This window comes from Astatotilapia calliptera, chromosome 6, assembly GCF_964374335.1.
Source record: "Astatotilapia calliptera chromosome 6, fAstCal68.1, whole genome shotgun sequence".
NCBI classification, from domain to species: Eukaryota; Metazoa; Chordata; class Actinopteri; order Cichliformes; family Cichlidae; genus Astatotilapia; species Astatotilapia calliptera.
Window position 1 is genome coordinate 14,882,961 of NC_137427.1, and position 26,526 is coordinate 14,909,486.

General features: G+C 38.8%; 1 protein-coding gene across 1 annotated transcript in view; it reads right to left on the reverse strand.

The window, feature by feature from the left end:
- The window catches only part of LOC113023970 (sphingosine kinase 1), a 40,831-nt gene extending 14,997 nt beyond the window's left edge, over nt 1-25,834 (reverse strand). Inside the window, exons 1-2 of the mRNA XM_026170478.2 lie at nt 25,046-25,834; nt 7,321-7,470 (exon numbers count right to left, since the gene is read on the reverse strand). Of these exons, the coding sequence (XP_026026263.1) occupies nt 7,321-7,470; nt 25,046-25,460 (565 nt within the window). The 5' untranslated portion in view covers nt 25,461-25,834. The remainder of the gene's footprint in view (nt 1-7,320; nt 7,471-25,045) is intronic.
- Between the last annotated feature and the right edge of the window lie 692 nt (nt 25,835-26,526).

A 26,526-nucleotide genomic window follows, 5' to 3' on the forward strand; every position in this document is an offset into this window, starting at 1 on the left:
GATTTCTCACTGTATCCCCACTAAAAGTATCAAGTATTTAGACATTTAGTATTACATATTCAACATGGTGCTTATATTTCATACTTACAAAAGCTATTAAGAAGCTATTAAGAACAACTTTTTTTTTTTTAATACCACCACGCACTGCTTTGTTGAAGATGGGTTTGGTTTTTTTTTTTAAATAGGAACACAGAAACCAGACACTGCTCTCATTCAGCAGCCTGTTAGTTATGCTAATACACTAATACGCCTCCAGTGCCGTTGCGAGCCAGTTTGGTCCTGGTGTCTTTTCGGACCAGACCACATTTTCACAGCTCTGAGAACCGATCATTACATACCATAAATAGCAGAACGTGAAATATGAAGAAATATGAAGTAATTCATTACTGGGTTACTTCTGTAAAAATGCCTAAAGTTCTGATTTTAATGCAAAGATACATGCAGATTCCATGCATTAATTAACCCAGCACACAGACACACATGCACTTCTCTCTAGTGACGGATCTATTTTTTTCTTCCTTTCTTTCTACTTCCTCTTCCCTGAATCCCACAGAATGAAGGGATCAATTCCTCCTCATCAGTCCAGTCACATCACATTTAGTTATTTGCGCAGAGTCTGAACACTGAAAAGGTTTAAAAGGCCTCCAATCAGCAACAAAGCTGCAGAGCAGCAACACTGCGGTGTGGCTGAAGGATAGCTCCTCACATCGGTCAAACCATTAGGGGATGGTGGAACTGCTTGTTATGGTTTTTATAGTAGTTGCTGCAGTGGAGAGGAGACAAAATCAAGTGCTGTTGAACTTTTGTGTTTCTAGCTTTGAACAGGTACTTAACAGCAATGTACCGACTGCAATTTCATGTTGAGCAACATTTGACTGACTCTGGAACTGATTGGCACAGATTGGCAGAGCTGTGAAAACGAGGGCAGCAGATGGCTACAACAGAAGATTACAGGCCACTGTGAGAGGATCACGATGAAGACAGATTCCAGCCCATAATCAAATACATGCTGTTTCACAGAAAACATTGTAGTAAAAGTCAACATCCTGTGTGATTTTCTTTTCTGCACTGCATGCTGTCACCAAACCACAAACTTTTCAATTGTTTGTTAAAACCCGATGGTCAGTGATATGATATATGCAGTTTTTAGGTCCCTTTGAATATTGAAATTAGAGTTGAGAGACTCCACATTCATTTACAAATGGGCCTGCAGGCATTACTATAATGGCTGAGAAGTGGTAAGACTTACTTTTATAAAGACTTTATCATCAATCTCAGCCTACTGGCTTACAGTAAAATCCTGCCACCAGCTGACTGACCGGCCCATCTGTGGCACTGAAGCATCAGCTCCTGCAAGGGCTTGAACAGCTGCAAGAGCACAGTGTCACTTGAAAATAAACAAATCCTGTTTGGGTGCACTTCCTTAAATGCCATTCTTCTTGAGATGACAGCCTCACAAATGACATTACAGTTCTCCACATATCAAATTCCTCTGTTGTGATGGTTTAAGTGCATGTAAGGTAACAGAAAGCCTCGTCCTCCTGTCGACCTTAATCTTCCAGCTAAAGGCAGCTTAATAAACCTCCACCTTGCTTTTTACGTTTCCTGCCCGCAGCAATCTTTAAGCAGCTGCACTCCTCCAGCAACATGACAGCAGGTGATGACAGTTAAACAGCACAACATACCGAGTGTGTGTGTGTGTGTGTGTGTGTGTGTGTGTGTGTGTGTGTGTGTGTGTGTGTGTGTGTGTGTGTGTGTGTGTGTGTGTGTGTGTATAGAGCAGGAAACACTAAACACTGCGACAGCTTTCTCAGCTGCCGGGAGCGGCCTGACGGTGAAGCCACCCAAAGTTTGTACACACACAATTGTAAAAATTATATCCCCCTCCCTCTCTCACACACGCACACTCTGTTTAATTCTTGGCTTTCACTCCACTGACCCAGCACTTCTGAGGTTGTAGTAACAGTAACAGAAAAACATCTCATCGCAGATCCATGGAGACACAGATGGGCTGACAGACATTTCCCGCCCTCAGTTCGGCCTCAAGCAAGATCAGCCAACAGGAGTTTAAACACCACCGCCCTCTTCTCCGTGTGTCCGAGGAAAACGTACCTCGACTCAGTGACAGTAAAGCCGTGGACCAACTTTACAAGTTAGTTGCAGCTTAACACAAACTATGTGGTGGTTAAGTGGAAACCTCCATATCAAACAAGTATTCCCACAATTGTTATCTACACTGGCTACGCAGCTCTCAAAGCCTAAAAATGAGTGCCTCCATGAACGCTAGAGTATAGAGGATAAAGTATCGACATAGACAAAGTATAGTTTTCTTAACTGATTTTCAGAGTATTTCAGTATTCCAGATTAACAGTCTGATAATATTAGATTGGTTGTGGTTTAGGAGACATGAGTAAAGCAGTAAAAACCTAAATAAATTGCACAAGACATTTTTAAGACCAAAAAGAAGAAGAAACAAGCAAATGAATATTTTTAAATTTGTCAGACAAACTACTTTTCTGTCAGTTATTTAATCGTTCAGGCTTTAAAGGGTTCATTTCTGGTCCCTCCTGAGAGTCGCCACAAAATATGGACTGTCAAACACTGTAATATGTATCTTCATGTGTAAAATTGGCAGCACTCCCCTTTAAGCATCACTGCCCAGCCAATTTTGTACCCGGGTATGCTGTGTTATCTCCCAGGATTTCTGGCATTTGAGATCAATGTCTCCTTACTATTTTGAGCCTTTTACTTGTCTACAGCAGCTGTCAAAATGTCACTCGCTTTGTGCAGCTTTATTGCACAGCTCCAGTGTGATTTCCTGGATTCCTGCTTAACAGGAGGCTGCGATAGATTTTTAAACAGTTTCCTTTCAACATTTTGTGAGATCTAGGAAAATTCCTGCTCTCTCGTTGCCCTTTCTTCTAGTGTTCATGCAATAAATGTTTTAACATCCTCACGTGGGTCACAACAGAGAATAAGAGCTCCGAGATGTACAGCAGATTTCAAAAGAGCATGACGAGTGCTGTCATAAATGAAAGAACAAAAGACTGAACAAGAAAGACAGCAACGGAGCAGTTTCAGGGAATAGCCATCTCTTCTGGTAAATATTTGTAGTCTGTATTGAGTTTATGAGCCGGAGCAGAAAAGCATGACATTGTTTAATTAATACTGTCTGACAGTCATCTCAGAGTGCCTGTGAGGAATCAGCAGGCCTTCTTCACATGTGCACTAACAAGAACACAACCACAGACAGAACAACACACTCTCTCCTCTACACTGGACCCCCACAGCAGTGCAGTCATCCTTCATCCATCCTCCACCCCTGGCAGTGCCCGCAGCTGCCACACAGCAAGATTCAATAATGACTCTGTCCACTTTTGTTAATATCCGCTTACAAGAGCATCCACAAACGCTTCCAGCCGTATGCTTCATACAGATGCCACGAACACACAGGAGCAGACAAACATGCTGTTACAAAGTAAGGGTGCCAAAAAACACATTATAAAGCATATTTTTCACAGGCAATGAGCTAACACATGGGTATAAACAACTTAAATTGACCACTTTTTAATTCCTTCTCAAATGACAGGAAAACATATAATAATACAAAATAGTCACAGGTAGTGGAGGAGCTCTAATGTAATGACTGGAACTAGTGGATGAGGCTTAGCAGAGTCCAGAGGCCAGTACAGTATTTCGCACCAGGCTGTCATCATGCTTTTTAATGCAGCAGAGTGGGATATTTTAACATGGGAATCTGTGGTGATCGACTCTTTTGAAACCAGCCTCAAGTTGCCACAAGAGGAGCTGCAGTTTTTGGCACTTTTGTTTTGGTTTCATCTTTCGACTCGGACGCTGCACCTTAGTTAACACTCTTTTTCGGTTTTTCTTTCTTTCTTTTTTAAAAAAACAAAACAAAAAAACAGCAGATTAGCAGTTGTTGTATTCCAGTGATCTTTGAACTAGGACTGTGCCATATCATATCGCAAAGAGGCATAAATATATGAATAATGTAAAAATGTCAGACAAACAAAGAGACACACCCAGGAATGAGCAAGAATCACACGTCAGGCACAGGTATGGTGTGGACCAAATGTAAATAAATGACTCAACTGAGCGTCAGTAGTTGCATTCCATATGAGAGGAAAGGCAAGCAGTAAGTCCATATTACTGACGTGGTTACATGGTCGTAAAGGATGGCTTTAAGGGATATTACGATCTAATATTGAGGTCATATCGTGCCCCCTTACTTTGAACTTAAAGTTAAAGTAACTCAAACATGAGTTTCGGTCACTGCTCGTTCACTGTGATGTTCCACCTTGAGTGTGCAAAATTAAGTATGTTCAGAGTTTGAAAACACTGATTTTACGTTCACCTGCAGAAAAATCATAAACGGTTCACAAAGTACACAAAAAACTGTGAATGCCAGTGTACAGATACTACAACAGGAATGCAGATCTTTAAAGCAGAAAAAAGGCTTGTGCTACTTTTTGCACTTTAAACTGGACTGACTACACCTTGGTTAGGAAAGCATCACGTTTGTAAATCACCTGTAAAACTACCCACAGTGCTATTTGGGGATCGTGCTCACACACTATTTTGCCCTGTTTAATGACGTTTTGTCTTTAACCACCTGACCTCTGGTCTCTGAACATGCCTGGTGGAGATATTTAGTACTGAGACATAATTCTAGGCTATTTGAGAGAGATTAGAGAGAAACATTTATTTCAGAAGTTGATCAGATTGTCCATCGCTGTTGTAATCAAGTTCTCCTGTCAGTGGCCATGCTGTTACATAGATGTAGATTTGAGGATTAATCTATTCTTATTCGTTCTCCGGGATTAACTTGTCTAAAAGTACATCTCTGAAATCATAAAAAGTCTTTTGTCTTTTCGACATTCTCTGCACGGCACCGTAAGAGGATTTCTTCTTCTTTCTTCCTGACTGTGATTTGTTCTCCCTCTGCCCTCCTTTCTTTCTTGGTGCACCGCCGACTGTGATGAAAACCACTTTTTTTTGCCTGTTAACCTACACGACACTGATTCACGAACAAACACAGACACTCAAAGAAAAAAAAAACTCCACTGATTTGATGAATTATCTGTCTGCCATGATACAGTTTTAGATGAGTTTCTAACAACGCACTATAAGATCATTACTATCCAGAGTAGATTACAGAGTCAACGGTGAACATGTCAGAATTGGGGCCCGTGAGATTATATCAAAGCACATTACAGCTAAAGGGGATTTTGTGTGAATGTGTGTGTGTTTATGATGGACCTGTTTTTATCCATATGTGTATTTGAGTGTGTGCACACAAAGTTATTACATAACAGCACAGCATGCTTACGGTTCAGAGGCAGTTGGTCAACATAATGGTGGCAGCAGCATGAAAACAAGAGGATTTGGGCAGCAGTAGATAGAGAGACAGAGAGAGGGAAAGAAAAGCAGATCCATGAATGGAGGTGTGGCCTTTGCTGAGCTGTGTGTGTTGGTTGGTGTCATCATTGACTCATCCTGCTAGTGGGAGGTTGACTTGTAAGTATGCACTGCTACAATATGAGGTGTGATTAAAAAATTACAGCAATACATCCATAAAAATTACAAACCTGGCCTGTTTAAGATCATTGACTCACCCTCCTCCGGACCGATATCAGTGCATCTGCTATTTTTAGATTCCTCCCTGGAAATCCTATTATGACCACTCGCAATGTTCCCTCGCAATGTGATTTCACCACAAACTTTAAGCATCCACTTCTCTTTTAAAATGATCAAACCCACGTCTAAGGCCTAAGCATAAATTCAGCGTCTCAGCTAAAAAGAGATGCCAAGACAAATCTGCTTATCATTTTTTTAATACACTGACTATGTTTTGCTCCATGAATTAGTCCTCCAATTCACTGCAGTTTCTTTAAGGTGCTGAGGATGAACATTTAGCGTGTCACTGTAACTTTTCTGGCCACACCAACATCATTGCTGCTCACTACCTGCCTAATCACCAGCTGTGTCTCCCTGTAACTTTATCCACTTACTGAAAATTAAGCTAAAGAATAACGGTTCTGACACACTGGAGAAGAGGCACAGGGTCAAGGGAAGAGAATGGAACTTCCTTTTAAAAAACCCACCAGATCTGAAGGTGGTCCAAACATATAAAATAATATTATCAGCCCATAAACATCAAAACCCACACCTGATAACCCCCTTGTACAGTGCTGTGAAAAAGTATTTGCCACTCTTAAATCAGGAATTAACTGTGATTAACGCAGTTTTTAGGAAAGCTGATTCATTTTCAGTAGTCAAATTCAGGTCTGATTAGTGCCAGATTCAAGAAATCACTTCAAAGAGCGACACATCTGACAAAGAGCAACACATCATGCAAAGAAACAGCTGAGAAACAAAGTCATTGGAATCAGTCTGGAAAGGTCTACAAAGCAATTTCTAAGGCTTTGGGACTCCAGCGAACCATGGTGAGAGCCATTATCCACAAATGGAACAGTGATGAACCTTCCTGGGGGGGCTGGCCTTCCAAAATTACTCTAAGACTGCATGCCCGCATCAATGACTTATCCAGGAGGTTACAAAAGAACCCAGGACAACATCTAAAAACTGCAGGCCTCACTTGCCTCGGTTAAGGTCAGAGTTCATGATTCAACAGCAAGAACGATCTGGGCAAAGATGGCATCCAAGCCACGGCTGACCAAAAAGAACAAAAAGCTCGCCAATTTAGACTCGCCAATAATCCTCATACACAACATCTTTTTAACTGTGGGAGGAAGAACATGTAAACTCTGTGCAGAAAGCTGACTGTGAATCTTTAAGCTAACCACATAAACGTTCCCAATTCAGTGTCTTTTTATTCCGTTATTTTATTAAGCACTCAGTCAACTGAGCCAGCAATTCAAATATCCCAGAAGATGATTTGATTCATGTATAATAGATGATTTCTTTCAGTCCTGTGGAGCAAACAGAGATCTTACTCAAGGACTTTTTCCTCCTTGGATGGATTCATTAAATATTACCAATTTATCTTAAAAGTCAGATACTCATCAATCCATCAGGCACAAATCAAGTGTCTGTCTCGTTTTTCAAATGAGGGTAAATCAGACAAAAATAGAGTGAATATTAATTTACATTTTCAAGTCTTTTTCAGACTTGAATGAATTAGTTACAGTTATTGAATTCTCTGGGAATAAAAAGCTTGACTGATTTGTTTTGTTTGTTTGCAGCTCTGCTCTCAAAGTGCACATGTGAAGTTCTTTTTAATAAACATCTATTAAAAATCAAACCAAAATGAGCGTAGAATATGTGCCTGCGACTCACCCGTGATAACCAGAGTGTGTTTAATGCCGGCTTCATTCAGCATTCGTTGGATGTGGTTGTTGTACAGCGTGAGTGCTTGTCCTTTCCCACTCTGTGGGTTCACCAGCAGCATCATCTGGCACGGGCGGGACATTTGGCTCATCAACACCCCTACAATGCAGAGGAAAGAAAATGTAACTAAAGGAATCCACAAATATGATCAGAATAAGTATGACGGGTTTGAAGATACACCACAAATTGTATACTGGGAAACTGAAACTTGACTGCTTCTTTGAGAAATGATTTAAAGAAAATATATATATTATATATTATATCGGATATTTTTCATACTGCACACGTCTCTGTGTTATACTATATCTTTGATAGACCATCATAATTCTCGCCTTGTTTTCTTTAGTGTTTTGTGCCCCTTCAGCACCAGTGGGAGGACGGCCTGGCAGGATGATGTATGTGTTCTGTAGTGCCATAAAAAAAATGCTTGTGAATAAAATGAAAAAACAGAGATGGAGAGATGAATAGTTTTTGTTTTATTTTTATTTTTTTATGCACACACGATGCAAGGTTAATCAGGGTAATGTGTTTACATCCACTGTGCCAAGCTGAAATGCAAATTTGCATTGAGTTGGCTAATAATAAGGTCACCCCCTAGCATTTAGACATTTCAGTAAGGGTACACACATTGTACCAAGAAAGGAAGTAGTTTTTGTTGAAATGTCATAAAATATTAAACACAAAAGACACAGCACTAAATGTTCCTACATAAGAAAAGCCAGAAGCCAGGACACCTGGGAATCTGCACACTGGTATATTTGGAGATGCATGCACAAACAGTAGCCTTATCTCTCCTAACCAGCTTTGGCCTCGTGTAAAGGAGAGGATGGAGGTGCAAAACGATTGTTACTGCTAAAATATTTCATTAATACCGCAACAGGAAGGAACCGATGGAGTGCAAGCCTGAATCGCCTGCATAGACCCAGCGGGATAAAAGGTCATGATAATGAATGCCTTCAGCGACAGAAACATGGGCCATACACAGAAACACTTCCAGCATGAACTAGAGCCTTGAATGTTCTGCACATTAATGTGAACTGATTTTTGGCTGATGCATGCATGTGTTGACCCACTGTTTTTGGTATTTTTTCTGCATCAGCTGATCTTTTGCAAATTTTGTGCATTCTTTTAATGTGATAAATGTACTTTAATGTGATAAAATTTAATTTTGTGATATTACCTGTAATGTACCTGCAGCTGCTATGAAATACAGCTCATTTACTTAAGAACCCACTGATAAGGAGACTTTGTGCACAGACCTGACAGAAAAATTTGTGGACGCAAGCAGAAACAAAGGTCAGTGGCACACACTAACTTAGTCCAATGACACAGCTTGCATCTCAAGATGAATGTGCACAGCTCTGAGCTCTTTGCTAAATTTTTAACTGCGGGGTTGATGCAAATTGGGGATTGAAACAGTTATCAGAGGGTTACAAAGATCTCACAGTGATCTTTTTAACACAGTGAAGAAGACTGGGTGTGGGGGCTTAAAAAAAACAGAGAAGAACTGCTGCTGGCCTTCTGTTCCTCTGAGGAGGACTAATTAGGTACAGCAATCCTGAATGCAATCTTTTCAGAGTGCTCTTTCAGTCAGTTTTTAAAACTCGAATCCTCGTGATGGAAGTGAGAGGGGACGTCCTTTTGAAGAGCTCTGACTCTAATCAGAGCAGCAGCATCCACCTGCAGTTCTTATGAAGGGGCGCCCAGTTAAAGGAACGCTGACTTAAAGGGAAAGAACTGACTGACTGGATTTTGTATTTACCAGTATAAGGTAAATAAGTGCTCATTTTAATATAAAAATTACACATTAGCCTAAAAGGTCCATTTTATCTGAAAGATTATTACTTAATATGCAAAGTACGATACGAGCTCTGAGAGAGAAACGAAAGATGATATCATGGTGATATCTCAAATGTTTTAGAAAGTTATAGAAAGAACATTTCTTGCCTCCCCACACAAAACCTATAAGCAAACTACTTCATGAATTTTCCATCTCATTCCTCCTCTCCCTTTCAGTGTGTTTTTGTTGGAGGTCAGATGGGAAATATTTAAAATAAAAGGCAAAAAAAAAGCTCTGGTGAAGTTATCCGCTACATTTGACAAGCTGCAGCTAAGGGATCATTTTACAAACAGGTACGGGGGGGGAATAAACTCTTCTAAAAATAGTGTGATCCAATAAAAAAAGTCTGGGTGTCATGCTATATTGTTTCAACTCAATATCCAAAAACCCTACAGTGATATTCCTGAGAATTCTCACAGTTGATTCTTGCAGTTGATTGGATTTTCATCCTAGCACGTCTGACAGCTGAACAACTGAAATGCTTTAGTGATGAGTGTGTCTAACTGGTTAAAAACCTAATTGACAGTGATACCGCTGGAATGCAGAGAAACCGGTCGGAAAGAGGTTTACACGTTACGGCACCTTAACAGTTTGACCTGAGGTGAACTCTTCAGGCGTTAAGTCTTTTTTCAGTAATCCTGAACTGAACCATTGCCATAACTTTATACACACTGCTGCCACTTTATTAGCACTATCTAAGTAATATTGCAGCATCTGTGGATTAAACCGGTAATTCTGGAATCTGGACTATGTGGTGCAAAGCTCGATCTTTGCTCGTGCTTTAGAGCCAATAGACACACCTGAGTATATTTGCTTGTTTAATTTATTCTCATTTGTTATCTCATTATTAGTTTGCTGGAATAACTCAGAAGGGAACAGCAAATAAAGGAAAAATACAAGTGTCACAATGCTCAGCTACATTTAAATCACAGTATAATAAATCAACATGAATCAGAATCCCCAAAGTGAGTAATTTTAAATATATTAAAGTATTTTAGTGACAAATAAAACTTTATCCATTAATAGAGGACAACCCACACTATCCCCACTATTATTTTCCTGTATAAGGTCATCAGTGCTCTAGACACTAAGGAGAGGTTGGGGACTTGATTTAAGAAGTAATATGATGTGGTTTTCTGTATATTTTCACTTCAAGTATGCAATTTCATTTTAATTACTTCTCATTTTTCCCAAGAATTCAATTTTTTCCTTTTATTTCAGTAAAGCAGAAGAACTGGTAAGTATTACTCAATACCCGTGTCCTTGATTGTAGTAATTCCAGGAATACATGCACAGGTTCCTCTATTTTGTTAATCGACCAGACTCTCTATCCTTCCTCTGACCTGCTGACTCCTCGTCCTCTCTGTGCAAACTGACGAGGCTTCTGCTGAAAATACACCCAGGACTACTCTGACCGGTGTGAGAGCAGTTTCTGTGTCACTTCAGAAATGAGCCACACCACATTTTGGTGGAATTGCAAGATAATGCTTGCAATTCCACCAAAGCATTGGTACAATAAGCTCCAACTCAATTCAATTCAATTTATATAGCGCCAAATCACAACAACAGTCGCCTCAAGGCGCTCCAGTGGCCAAGGCCGAGCCTGAACAAGTGAACTGTGCACAATTAAGTGCAGGGTTTCCCCTGAGCTGATGCTTTGTGGGATGGATGGATCCAGGAAACAGGAATACTTTTTTCTTACTCTCTCCGTTGTTTTATTACCTTCACAGTAACATAACCTAAAGTAATTAAGGTTATCTTCACTTCACTGGGCTCTGCTTCATGTATCTGAGAAGAGGGTTTACATATGCAGACACACATACAGGGAGGGAAACTATTGTGACTAAATGAAAGCAAAACGTATCAGCCTATCACTCTGAGCTCATATAAAATGAGAGCATATAAATTAAAAAAAAACAAAAAAAAAAACATTTACACTTTTCTTTTTCGGGTTAGCAGAAGGTCCTTCGGGTAACGGTAATGGCAGGTAAAACCTGTATGTAACGGTACACAATAATCACATTAGTCTATAAACTGGCATTCAAGAAAGGCTGGTTATGTCTTTTTATAAATGCAGAGCGTTAACGTCACATTTCCTTGTATCATTCAGATGCAGTAATGTCAAAATCATAGCGACTGGACTCCTGAGGGAAAGACAAGAAAGTGCCCTCATGAATCAGCTGCACGACAGCTGGCACCGAACGCCCTGACCTTGGTCTGTGTCTGTGTCTGTGTCTGTGTGTGTGTGTGTGTGTGTGTGTGTGTGTGTGTGTGTGTGTGTGTGTGTGTGTGCATCCCAACACCCACACAGCAGTTCTTGCTGGCTAAACCCAGTCCTATGCCACTTCCTGTGTGGCACCCCTCCTCTTCTAAATGGTAAATGGTAAATGGCCTGTATTTATATAGCGCTTTTCTACAAACATTCCAGAGGACACTATCTTCTCGTCTGTCTGTCCACGCTCTGGGTTTCCTCCTCTATCATTAACTCTGCTGCAGCAGCAACATGGCACTGAGCCAAAACATCTAATATAAGATGCAAAAGACTGTAGCAAATATATATATATATTTTTTTTTTCTAAACAGTCTACTGGTTGGAGTTTTATGACAGCAGATAAGCGTCGTGTTTGTTTATTTGCTGATGATCTGTATAGTCCTGATGAAAGCCCTGCTGACGCAAATGCCAATCAATTTATCATAAAAAAATAAAGCATAAAAAAAAAATAATAACAATTGCAGCAGAAGTCAAACTGGAACATCTTCACACAATTGGTGAAAATTGGTGAAAACAAGAAACTCAGCATCTTGGATGAGGCGATTAAGGGAACTGTGTAAATTTAAAAAGTAACCTCACAAACAACAATCAAGATACAAAATGACAGGAAACTTCCAACAACAAAGCTATGCTCTGCGCCTCAACTACGTTTACTTGATCTGTGATTACAGACGTCTCATCTCCTCTCTTCAAACCAACAGCATTGGAACCGTTCCAGATCTTAATGGAATAATCACTACTGAGCTATTCGCCACAGGAAATAACAACCTAAATGAAAGGGAAAACCCAGGAGCAGTAAAAAAAGAAAAGAAAAAACATTTAAAAAAAAAAACACACATTTTCTGGGAAGGTTTCTTATAGTAGCTTTCTGGGTGCATATATAGTGTGAGAACAGACAGCTTCCTTTTTCTTTTTCCTGCTGTATCTGCTTGTATAAACCAGACACAGACATGAATGTCTCATGGTAAACTTCAAATGCACTTATTCCAATTTTTTTGTGAAAACTTCTCCAGTCTTTTTAATACTCTTTTTAATTGAAGTTATATAAATTCAGTGTTTGTATTTAGGAAGGGACACAGGGATATTCATCAAGCTGCATCTTCATTATTTCTATGACCTTACATGGTCACTGTTTCTGTTTGAAGTGTGATCACTGCTCTACGACTCAGTCTGACTAACAGTGATGACTTGCACTCATCAGTCAGTAGTTCCGGTATCTCAGTTCCCCTTCAGCAGTGAAGTATGACAAAGCATCAACCGTCTGTGATTAGGAAATTATAATGTTGCAATTTTTGATGAAAAATTCCGAGCTTTTCATTACGCTTTGCTGAGCCCGCATCTCGGCCAGCATAAATCTGCAGATGGGACCAGTCAAACTGTCAAAACTCAGTGAAAACTGGGGATTTAAAGAGAGAGATGAGACATCGGGTTATATTTTGCTCTAAGTCTTAATGTCCGTTTCACATATAGGAAAAGATGACCATGATTCAGACAATGATTACAACTAGCCAAGAAGTAAAAAAAAAAACATTATAATTCAAAACTAAGAGATAGGTAACTACATATATTTACATATATTTGTGTTAACTTAACCCACAGAAGAGTCTATGAAATCCCAGACAACATTACATGACCTTTTTTGGTAGCTAATATTATTGCATAAAATTCACCTAAAGAACATGTAGAAGGAAAGACAGATACACCACAGGCTGTGCTCACACTTCTGCCTGTTGCTCAGTGCAGATTTGCACTCTAAGCCTTGACAACACCCATTAGGAAGGAATCCAGTTTCCACATTTAAGAGATTATTGGATTAACATCTATTTCGTACTGTATTTGACACAATACGTGCTCTTCCAGCTCTGCGCAATGTGACAGATTCAATGAGTTAAACTATTTCAAAATCAGTAATTCTCTTATGTCGCTCTAATGGGTTTTTTATTTTAACGTAGCCTACCAAAAACATGAGGTGAAACAAAAATTAAATAAATAGTGGAAGCCACTTTAGTGATTACATCTGAGAGAAATGTTTCTAGGGTTCTACAACTAATTGAATTTTAATCTCATTCATGATTTTGGCTTCCCACAATTAAATGAGCATGATGGAGCGAAATTTAAAATGCACCTACTTCTACATGAAACGCAAAGCAATAGAAACTCAAGCATTTTCTAAATCAGAATGTGACAATCACAGCTGTTCCTGGACTAGTCTAGATAAGTAAGAACAAATTAAAAGACAGATATACAAACAGAACAACAGGGCTTGACAAGCTTGTTTGGAAATACTTCGGATTAGATAGAACCACCTGAAAACATACCACAAACTGCACTGTAATTAATGCATGAAGCCCAAGAAAAACAATGAAGTGGTTGCTACCATTAATCAACTACCATCACCTCAGACATCCATCAAAATAAGCCTGTGTAGGTTTTGAAAATACATGCTTAATCATCCAGGTAAGGAAATCCCAGAAAGTTTATTCTGGTCACTGAAGTCATCACAAGGACGAGTGACAAAATGTTTCTCCCACTGAAAACGCTACCTGCAGGTGAACAGACTCAACTGACTGGCAAACCAGAGCAGTGCATCCGTGTATCCATCCAGATCGCAAAGATGCACTGAATCCGCCAACCAATCGCACCCATTTGCCCAAGAGATGTGTTTTCCAACAAACACATACCTTCGCCAAAATATCTATCCATCTACCTACCTAAGAAGCTATGTGAATAAAGATGACCATTTTTTTTTAAATACAAAATTTAGATGTGAAGACGTGAGAGCAGTGTTCTGTTTACATGAGATGTCATTAAAATCAATAAATAGTCATGATAAATAAACGTGATCTCAATACTGAACAAAATGAGAGCCTTAATGAAAAGGGTGCAAAAATCACCATATTTTCCATGTTGCCATTAATTATGTTTTTGTAGTCAAATCAACGTGCAAAATCCTTTAAGTATACTTATTAGGATCCTATAAATTCATTACAAGACAAACTGTGGAGCATAATAAGCTAATAAACTGTTAGGACATTGAGTTTGTTGCATGTATATGGTATGGTTTATAATCCCAGCTGAACTGTGGGCTCCATCGTGGGAACAGTTCCTCAACTATTTGTCTTCTTTAGAAAGTTAACTTTGGATAAGTGTTAAATGACATATCGTGCAGACGAGCTTCCGATACCAAACCTAAACTAGATTTTCTTCTTTGTTGGAATTCCAAACACTTGGTTTTGCATATTTTACTACAATACATTCCATTTGAGTTTGTTATTGTTTGTGTCTTTGTGACGTTGATCACACTATTGCATGCTTGCTGCTGCTTTCCTATTGGCTGGTTAGCAGCTGTAGGTCATAGTGGCAGTCACATTGTGAGTTGATCATCCCAAATTTCTGCCATTGTTTAAAATTCTTTTTGTAGAAAGATCGACCTCATACAGAAGACTGTGTGAGTTTCGAAGCCACGACAAACAGTATCTTTCACGCTAGTCATCTTTCATCAGCACAGTGTATACTCAGCTTTACCATCTGTGTTTACCAATTTAAATAAATGAAACTTTCCATGCTTCAGAAAACAAAGTGTCCATTAAAGGCCCTGACAGAATATTTTAAAGTGATATTTTAGGTTAAGACTTTCCTTTTGAAACTGAATCATAGGCTCTGCCTTTAAAGAAACCACATCTCGTCTGACTGGAGCTAACTGCAGGAGCACTTAGCTGCACTGAGGTGATAACTCTTCAAGCGGTTTGTAAATCAAAGAGTGGAAGCTCCTCAAGCTCACAAGCAAATTTCTGCTGAGCCAGAACCACAAAGGGTGTGGAAGGCTGAGGAGCAGGAGGAGGTGGCAGTGGTTAGCCTTCTGTAAATCTATATTAAGTAAGGCAGAGAGTTTACGACACTGAGGTTTGAATTGAAATCACCCTGCATGTATATTACGCAGTTGCCCTTACTGTATCCTGAGCTAAGAGATAAATGGAAAGGTTGTGAAAGGAGAAAGAGGATTTAATAGCTGTCTGTCTGTGTATTTTAGGCCCTAGAGTGAGATTGGGGAAGGGAGGTTAGAAAACAACCAACAAGTAAGATACTTAACGTTATCCAAACTGGCCTTTAGTTCAAATTTATTATTATTATTATTTTTTTTTTACGTAAAGTCACAAGACAAGAGCACAAAAAACAAAACTAAAATGCAGCAATATACAAGAAAAAGTGTACACTGCTGCTGTTTGGAAGAAATGTAAATGTTTTCCACCTTAAAAAAAACCCATAACCACATTTTTTTTTTTAAACTAGGAAAGACTGACTTACTCTTAGGTGTAGCAGCTGCTCTGCTGTAGCCTGAATGGACTGTGGTTGCTGCTGTCGGCGTATCAAAGAATGACTTGAGAAGCCTTTTCTGAGAATAGAAATCTGGCGAAGCACAGAAAACTTTCTGCACTCACTGCTATAATGTACAGAGAGTCATCTTCTTGTTTTGTATTCAGCTCCTGCATCTATATCCAAGTCTCACAGGGTTTCTTTGAAATGTATTGTACTGTTTGCATTTTTTCATAGTTAGACAGAGAGGGGCATTACGGACACAAAGCTGCAGCGAGCCTCAGTACCTACAGTGAGCTCCGGTGAGAGAACGAGACACTGAACTCGAGCTACAGACAGCACATCAAGTTCTATTGCTGCGTATGTTGGGTAAGGTCCACTGGGAGAAAACTGCTGCTGCCACTGCTGTCTGACTGCACACACCAATGCCTCCAACGCTGCAGTGAGAACTCATGAAGCTCTGCTTATTGTAGACTTCTCTTTTGATCCTGTACAACACAGACAACCTGCTATGAATAAAATATGTAGGTTCACTTCCAAGAATTGAGAAGCGTTATTACTACTGACAGTTCACGACCGATTCATCAGAAGAGTGTGAACCTAAATTAAACATGCTTCTAAATGTGAGAAAAACCACACCCGGGTTGTTGTTCTGAACTTCTTCAATCTGACTAAACAAATGCCACGATTGAAGAACAGTAAAACTGCACTATACTGCCCAAACTATTCACTCATCAATCTAAATCAGGTGCTCAAATCGCTTCCATGGCCACGGGTTTATAAAGTCAAGCACCTGAATGCTTAAGCATATCAAAACAATTTGGACAATTTCACGCTCCCCTCTTTATTTGAACAATTTGTCATTATTCCAACATGACTGCACACCAGGTCCATAAAGACACGGATGAGTGAGATTGATGTGGAAGAATTTGGCTGGCCAAAAAGAACAGATAATCTTTGGGATGAATTACAGTGGAGACTGTGGCTACGACAATAATAATGCAGAGCTTATTTAGTGAGCGTAACTTATCTTATTTTTTGTAGCTACAATTTACAGATGCCCATTAAACATACAAGAAAACACAGAGTTACTGTTCTAAATATAGGACAGCTATAACGATAAACTTGCTGAATGTGTGTGTGTGTGTGTGTGTGTGTGTGTGTGTGTGTGTGTGTGTGTGTGTGTGTGTGTGTGTGTGTGTGTGTGTTCGATGTGTGACTGCATCTGTTCAAAACGTAGACGTGCAGGATGGGCAGACTGCAGTCTGCAGCTTTCTCGAGAACCGCTCATCTAAAAATGAATGAATGACTGAACTCATTTGTCACAGGAAACCAAAGACAAACATAGAACGCGTGTAACTACATTCCTATAAAGTAATGCAAATATGCCTTTTTAAGGGTTAAGACTTGGTGTTAGGGTTATGCTGAGAACATCATATTTAGGGGTGACATGCTTGAAAATTATGCATTAAATTAGTGTCACCAAAAAGCCTGCCTAGCCTGTGTGTCTAGGTATGCTTCCCCTCCACAAACAGGGTGGAGAAGGTAGTGGTTAATTTAGGGGAAAGACTGGTTACAGTACATAACTTTTAGTTCAAATATGACCATCCCAAAAAAAAAAAAAAAAGTCAAAGAAATGAGTGCACTTTCTCAAACGACTTGCAATAGACAAACCAAAGTTGACAAAGGCAAAAATCAGATGAAAACATAAATTTCTTGAAATACAAATACATGTATTTGTAAAATAATGGCACCTGCTCTTTTTTGTGTCTAATTATCAAATGTACTTATTGTGTTTGCATATGCACCCACACTTTTTGTACTTTGTGTTTACTGTGTACGTATTTACTACATTATAAAAAAGATCTGCGTTTTAAAATATGTATTTTTAAAATACAGGTCTTATGATGTAATGAACCCAAATTTGAAAATTTTGGTATGCAGGAGAAGTACAGCAGTGAATGTCTACAGCCAATTGTAAAAAAAAACAAAAAAAAAACAACAACAACGATGGATCCAGCCTCTGTCAGAGTTTGAGCCTCCATTTCAGCAAGTGGTGTTGCAGATCTTGCCAAAAATGACGATAAACTGACTAAGAATTTACAAGAAAGCTTGGGTGAGAGAGTTCAGACTATGTTGAAGAATAAAGGTGATCATACTAAATATAGACTTTCAAGCTTCTTAGCATTGTTCAAACTCTGTTTCTGCCTTTTATACAGTCATTCCATGTATGTTTGCACATTTTAATAAACTACTACCCATGTCCCATTTTCCTACCAAATCATAAAGAAATGAGAGGTGACTCAAGATTTTACAGTAGCACAATGCTGTACGTGATTTTAACTATGAAAAGTATCCTGTGAGCACTCCCTGGTAGTCAAATACCTCTAAACGTTTGGTTTCTGACAGATGGTTTCTACTCTTCTCTTTTCCTTAATGCAGTCATCTCAAATACACAGCTCCACCCACCTGCTGTTCAAACCTTCTGTTTGTAATGGGCAGCCAATTAGAAGAAAGCTGGCTTAAATGGAGAGGAGTTAATACTGCTTATTTCATACAGTGATTGAACGGGAGTGCAGCACCAAGACCCAGTTTAAGACAAATAAGCATTATTTACAGATGTGAATCTCTGGTACAGTCCAAGAATAAAAACATTGAGTTTGCTAATAAGAACAAATGGTCGCTTCTAAAGATTGATCACTTGTTCATATAACATAGAACTCTACTTTGCACTTATAAACTATTGCAGCAGGACAAAAACCAGTGTCCCAGCTTCAACTTTCTCAGCCTGAGGTAACGTGTTAGTAACGGCATCGACTGGCTGAGAGAGGCCTGGATTTTGCAGCTAAAAGAAGCCATGCCAGTCCCCTCGAGAACGTCAGATAAGATCCTTCAGAGCCATTTGCATTGTTTCACACTCATATTCAGTTACACTGCATTAGCACAAATCATTATCCCTGTAGTGACTCAAAACATTACCTTCAGTGTATCACTACAGTACTACCTGAACAAAACCCTTACTCATGATTTCAGTTACAGAGATAAATAATAACAGTCACAGCAGTGTTGTTTGTTCTATACACACAATACCTAAATTATCGTCCAAATAACGAAGGCTGTAAAGGAAAACTAGAAATTGGGGTCATGGCTGTAGCAGATGCTGAAATTCAAAAACGTCTGATGGTAAAAACACACACAAGCAAAATCATCCAGACAATGAGGAACTACAAGTGACAATGACATTGTCTCAAGAGGCCAAACAATGACACCGCTCTGCCCTGGAGTTCAACTCTGCACTGATGTTGACTGACTACAAAACCCATACTAAAAAAATATATATATTATATTAATTAATTAAAATAAATGTAGTAGTGGTAGGACTGCAACTCTAAACTAAATGTTAGAAAAATTCAATGGCTGATGTTGTTGTTCTACAAATTAGTGCAAAATCCTAGTGACAATCTTAGTGACTGCATGATGCTAAGCAAAAAGTGTCTCTTTCTACACAAACAGCACATCATTCTACAGTTGACACTGAGCCACCAACATCACGAAAAACAAGCTGCTCCCATATTATCATCCATCTAGTATCATCACGTTTTCATTTTTTTGTTTGTTCCTCAAGGACACACTATTCAGGTTTACAATGTGCCCCATTCAGTCATCCCTGTGAATAAACAGTTTGCTTGTTTGGTTTTGCTAATATGGTCGATTTGTTCCAAAACCCTTTATCACACTACACTATATTATACTGTTACAGCCATTCAAACTATGTCCACAGCAATATACTTGGGACCAAACACACAAGGAAGTTTTTCCCAACCAATTGGAATATATATTTTTTCCTAGCAACTGGTGGTAGCTGGTGGTTCAAGTCGCAGTCATGCATGACTTTAGCGATCCTTTTGCCAAAGACTGCCATTAACCTCCACCAATTACACACAGCCAGTTGGGGAATGATCATTTTTCCCCTCATGACTGATAGTTACTAAATGATTGAGTACAGGTCTCTCAACCTGTGTGAACAAAGTGACTTATGTCTGCAAAATCTCACTAAATATGCCAAACAAATGGACAGAACCATCTGCTGTGACAATACGGAGGGGAATAGAGTTTCTTTGAGTTTAGCTATTGTCCCTTTAATTTCCCTGTTTACCATTATTATGATTTGCTCTGCTAATATAAATGGCAATGGTAAATGAACTTGTTTTTATATAACGCAAGATACATGGGCATGTAGACTGGAGCAACCACAGGGCTACAGCTACACCACCTGGTTGAGATCTCTGTAATTTGATTGGGTCAGTTTGCTGAGCTAAGGTTTTTGTATCCTTAAGCAGCATTTTTGAATAGCACACTGTTCTCTTTCACGGGCCCATTTTTTCTGAGAAATAGCCTGTTTTCATTGTCATTTCTTTGTGTTTCATCATTTTTGTCTAATTTTAAAGCTCTCATAGATGTGTGTTGTTGTGTCACACAATCTTCAGGTTTTTATGCCATTTTTGGAAATTTGTGTAGCCACCAGTAACATTTTCGTTCACAGATTAAATGGAATTACAATAACTGCTGATTACACTTCCACTATATACACTGCACTGCAGTGCTGCAGTTCATTATCATTTGACATCAGCAACCACATGCTCGAGCGAGATGACAATATATTCTGTCGGGTTTAATCAATACTTGTAACCTCTCTGTCTGATACCATCGCCTTCCTTAAGATCATAATGCTGTCAACAAGTGAATTCAGTCTTTTCATTCAAATTTTATGTTTGTAACCTCAGGACAATACCATTAAGAAAAAAAAACACAGGTAATGCAGCTGAGGTGTCAGTTGTAATTTCCAAAGAAGGAATGTATCAGTCTTTTTTGGCGCCATCGTGGCGAGTTGACTCATCTGTCACCTCGTGTCATTTTTTCAAAGGTTTCACATCATCACACCACAGAGCTAACCGACAGCTGGTAATGACCTGCAATGTATTGTTCACTTCCTTTTTCTGAGCAAGCAACGCTGTGTTCAATGTCTCTCAATGAAAATACTTTAATTGGAATACAACAGTGAGAATAAGTACGACAGACTATTTCATTGCATAATTACAGCGGTATCATGATCAGCCTGTGACCTAACCAATTCTCTAAGCCACAAAAAAAGCACCAAGTGGTGGTTTCAGTCATGCCTCTAACAGATGTTTGGATAAATGATCATTATCATGCAAACTAGTATGTGTGATCTAAAGTGCAGCTGACTCAGTGTCAACCATTAGAGCAGAGAAGCAATACTGGACAAGTTGAGCAGACATGAAATATGCCTATATAAGCTATCTCACAAGGAAACAAACACAAGGAAAATGAGTGTATAGAAAATAGATGTTTTCTGAATAACTCTTTGAGCACACCTGACATTAAGCCAATGACACAAGCATCAATACTGATGGAGAGGTCAGAAAGGATTGCATTGACCTCATTTAGAGTAATGGTTTGGATGCAGAGCTCCTGAACATGATTTAGTATGGTTCATGAGGCCTCGGGCACAATGAGTAACTAACTGGAGACACCCTTTCAGGCTGCAATCATATTAGCCTGTTCCAAAGATACCAAAGACCCTGCAGCTACAATGAGGTTTGAAATTACCACAACTGACTGTGAAAATGTTCAGAAATCTAACACATCAGCAGGTAGCGCTGAAATAGACTCATTTTCAGCTGATATTTTATTCTCAGTACTTCTATTTGATTCTTTATCCTACAAAACCCAGACAGGTGACAATAATTGAAAATCAGCATTCAGGTGATTTCATCGAGGAGTCATTAATCTTTTATTATTACTACAACTATCAAATATAAGAGGAACACTTCCTCACTCCAATGTTTCTAGACCCCCAAATCAGTAACTAGCAACTAAAATTAAAATATCAACAATTTATTATAATATAAGGTACCAATAAACCAACTGACTAAAAAATTACCCCAGCAAATCATATATAGCATAAACACAGTTTGCCACAATCAACCTGTCTATTTTTCCACATTTGAAGTGGTGTGAATGTAAAAACAATACTTCGTGCATACTATTTTTTACTGCTTGTCAGTGTAATGAACAGTTTCCAACTCACACAGAAAGTAAGAAAGGAATATACATACTGTAAGTCTGTAACAGCTCCAGCTAACTAGTTTGCAACCAACAGTAGCAACCAAAGCATAGCATCCAGATCTAACCTCAGCAGAGAGTATATCCCTAGTAAGCATACATAATGCAGCAGAAAAGCTGGCCATGGACGCAGACCGGGAATCCCAACTGCACGCAAAAACAGCCAAGGAAAGAGGCAATCAAGATCAACTGGAAAATGTATAAGAATCAAGAACAATATTCAGTGTTTGTTATCTTAACTTCATCCATCTTCAATGGAGCTGGAGTCTACCCCACCTGTGAGACAGGTTGCCAGTCTGTCACAGGGCTAACACAGATTTATTCACGCTCACACCTATGGCCAATTTACAGTAAACCAAACACGCAATTATCCTAATAATTAACCTAACATGCATGTCTTTGGACTGTGGAGAAGTGGAGACCATGCTAACTCCACACAGAGAGGCCCCAGCTGTGAGGTGATGGTGCTACTGAACAATTACTGAACAATAATAATAACAATAACAACAACAACAATAAAAGAAGAAGAATTCCAAAAATAGTAAAGTTTTTGACTATGTAAAACCTATGTATTTGGTAGTCAAGGTAAGTGTAAGAGATTAGAAAAAACTCAGCAACTCTTTATCTGGTTTACACATCAACGCCTCTTACAAACGTGAGATAAATTTAATCTTTATCAAAAAACTCTTTATCTAACAAAGCTTTTCCCATCTCGTTTGTATTATTATGTAAAACATCCTTAGGTTTCTTGAAAGGCACAATACAGATCTATGTTATTATTATCATCATCATCATCATTATTATTATCATTATTATATTATAAATCAAACCTATTGTTTCACAAAACACCTCATGCAAACATGAAAAAAAAAAAAAAAAAACTACAAGTACTACAACCAAAAAGAAATAGCATTCAGTGGAACTTCAAAATGATTTATCTCCTTTTCTTTACTTTTGCTTGAAACTGAGCAACCATCATTGCAACAATGACACTTGATGTGTTAAATTAGTCAGTAGTATACAGCGTGAGAAGCAAAAACTAGGCCAAAAACAAAGCATTGGTCTGAATAAACCAGTAATAAGAGAGGCAGAGCTAGATCAGGTGAAGTCATTGAGCCTCTTTTATTTGGGTTGCTGTCCCAACCTGGGACACTCATTCAGTCACTGTATCGGATTACAACCCGTGCACTTATATTACAAGACATTTCAAAGCAAATGAAACTTTCCAGAGCTACTAAAAGTCTACTCTCTTCTCTTCTGGCAATGACAGGCAGAGCAGAATTGCAGTATATTTTGTCTTGTTAAAAATAAATTTTGTGGAAAATGCTAACTGGGTCACAGTGCTCTGTGTGAAGGAAATAATATGTATGACAGAAAATGGAAAAAGTGTTTTGGATTTTTGTTTTTTAAGGACAAATAATTTCTTTACTTATCTTTAGTATAATCGTGGGTTATAGAATAGCTCCCACTGGAATGATCATACGTCTCAGCATTACGTTAACAAAAGAAGCAATCAATATTGTCTCATGTTTCTCAGGTGTGTTTTTATGTCAAGTGGGTTTGTTTGCAGGAGGCTGAAAATACTGAACTGAAAAGTGACTCTCCATAACACACCAGGACAATTGTTTTATCCATGTAAGCAGGAGGTTAAATATGATGAAGCAGAACTGATAGTAAGGACTCTGTACAAGACATACCTCTTCACTGGACCTTAACTCAATAGCAGCAATAATCCCTTGTGGGTTTTTTCAGGTTTCTTAAAAGATCCTGAAACACGACTCTGTTTAGACTGGCTCTTTTGTTTTATTAATCCAAGGAGCAGTTTAAAGGTATTCGGGAGAGATCTGACAAAGTGCCAAGAAACCTGTTTGGTATAGGAAATGAATAAGGATACTAACAGCTAAGTAACAGTGGTGCTTCGGGGAAAAATTTAGTGATACAAGAATAAGCCAAGAAAGAAAAACCAGTGGGCCCTGTATAGTAAACATTAAGTGCAATTGTACTTTACAATTTCATAGAACCTGAAAAGTGAGAAATGCATTTTAAAAAAAGGAAGACAAAGGTGAAGTTTTAAGGTGATGACTCATCAATGGTACATTGCATTGCTTTTAATAACCACTTAAGGCTTTAACGATCTAACAGAAACTGAACAGAAATAAAAGCCACCTTATATTTAATCATGCTTCTGGTATTTGTGTAATTGTGTTAAAAAAAAAAACAACAACAACAAAGAACAGACTTAGTGATTCATCACCTTTTTTAATCATAGGGTAAAAGCAGTTAAAGCTCCTCCCACTACAATCCATGACCATAAATAACACAGTATGACTGTAACAAGATAATAAGCTACTCTGAGTAAAATTAATTTTAAATCAATTAATTTTCAAAAATGTTCAACATTTTAAGGTCAAAGCTTCCAGCTTGTAAGGATGCACCGCTTTTCTTTTTCATATGACAGCAAACTTCTAACTTTTTGGACTGTTTAACATTTTACAGACCACAAATATGTTTGAGCTTACCTTTAAACACAGTGCACTGTGTGCCACTAAAAGCCTTTATATGCTGGATTAAAAGAAGATGTAGGTCAACACCTACATAGATTTTGAAGTAGGTTAAATAGTGTGTGTGTGTGTGGGGGGGGTAATTAACTGAAATAGAAGAAATAGAAATAGAAGGTGACTTACACGATGTTTTGCACTTACAAAACGAAGAAACGAAGTAAAAGAGAATAAAATATTAAAAAGTGTCTTGTTTTAGTCTTTTTTTTAAATTATATCAGCAAAACGAGGCGAGGACAACTGAGCATACTGATTTTAGATTAAGCCTAGCTTTTAACATGTTAGCATTTTGCTTATACGCAAACTGCCTACTTTTTGATAAAATATACATAAAAAAGGCGGCACCTTTCTCGTTTCACTAACCTTTCTCTTTCACCAGTGAGCAAAGGTGTGGGTTAACAGTCATTTGGTGACGACTGAAACTCATATTTGCCTCAGTATCACAGTGGTATACTCATTCAGAGATGAATGTAATTGCAGCGTGGGATCCTGCTTCTATCACTACCTGCAAACTTTCCGCTGTCGTTGCTATCCAACACTCACCGTTTCTAGGGAACTGTTGCCGGGCAGAGCGCTCTCGGACAGCGCGAGCCCACTTCTCTGCCTCCTCCAGGTTAGCTTGCGGGTCCTGGAGCGAGGCGAGCCGAAAGCCCTGCTCCACTCTCTGCCGCGATACCTTGGAACTCATCCACCGCCGTTTGAGCGGGTAAAAGTAGGCGACTAAGTACGCTGCCTTATCCGCACTGTCATTTCCCCGGTAAGCCCGGCAGCCGACACAGTCCTTCAGACTGAGCACCACCTTGTTCCGTCCGACAGGTGCCGACGTGAGCCTCTGGACGACGAGGTCCTTCTCGGTCAGGATGACGGCACACCTGCCTTTTCGGTTACTGGTCCCCGTAAATTCCCCGTACAGCTTCACCAGACTGGTGGACTCCAGTTTAGCTCTGCATTGATCCATCCTGAACAGACGCCGGACCGGAGAGACCGGGACGCAGAGGGGGTCCGGGAAGCAGAAGAAGCAGCCACACAGTCACATAGCTAACGTGAATGATGCGAGCAAAGTAGACCGGAGGACTGACAGGCTGCTCCGGACCGCTGTGAAGGCTGACGGAATCAAACGCTACATATCCGGTGACATTTCAAAATAAGAGCCCCAACACTGAAAGCGTTGCAGCTCCTTGTGGGACGCTGCCTAAGGTTTCAAGTTATAGTTATTTAGGAATTGCCAGGGTTTAGTCAATGGCTTATAGTCAGAAAATAAAAACGTAGATATTTCACGCAGTCACAATATTAATATAAATAAAATTATTTAACACTACAAAAATGTAAGTTTGTTGTTTTGTTGTGGAGCCATTTCTGGTATTTCATGGATCATATGACTAAATGAAATCCAAATTTTAAAAGTATTTTCAAACTACTAACAGGATAAAGATAAAATAACTAATTGATGACTGAAAGTTTAATTAAGAAAAAAACAATTAAATATCTCTAAAAAGTAAGATATTCCAATAAAATGTTATTTCTTTTTCCTTTATTGCCAGCTAAAAACAAGTTTCTGCTATAGGAGAATCAGTCAACTTAACATTGCTTAATCGACTTAAATCAAAAACCTTATATTTTTTGTTTTGTGTTTACCGAGTTTTTATTTATGCGATTTCATAGATAATGGCATTTACAGTCCTGGTGAAATCAAAACCTGTTTTCCTTTAGCTTTATTCAGGTCCGTGAAACATGCACATTTATTTATTTATTTATTTACAGATATACCCTCATCATCCGCTGTATGTGATTTGTATTACGCAAAATCCAGCTTTTATTTTTAATTCATCCCCACATTTGTCGGTGTTTTTCTTTGTCTGTCGCTGGCTTCATATTCAGTTTTCACTGAACTTTGCTGTGCAGTAGTTTTCTCCGGCTGCAAAAGTCGCAGTATGCTGCCCCCTAGTGTTTATGAGAGTGGAGTAACTGTGTAAAATTTTAAAAAAAAAAGTCCCTGAACAAATAAAACTGAACTGAGTAACAAT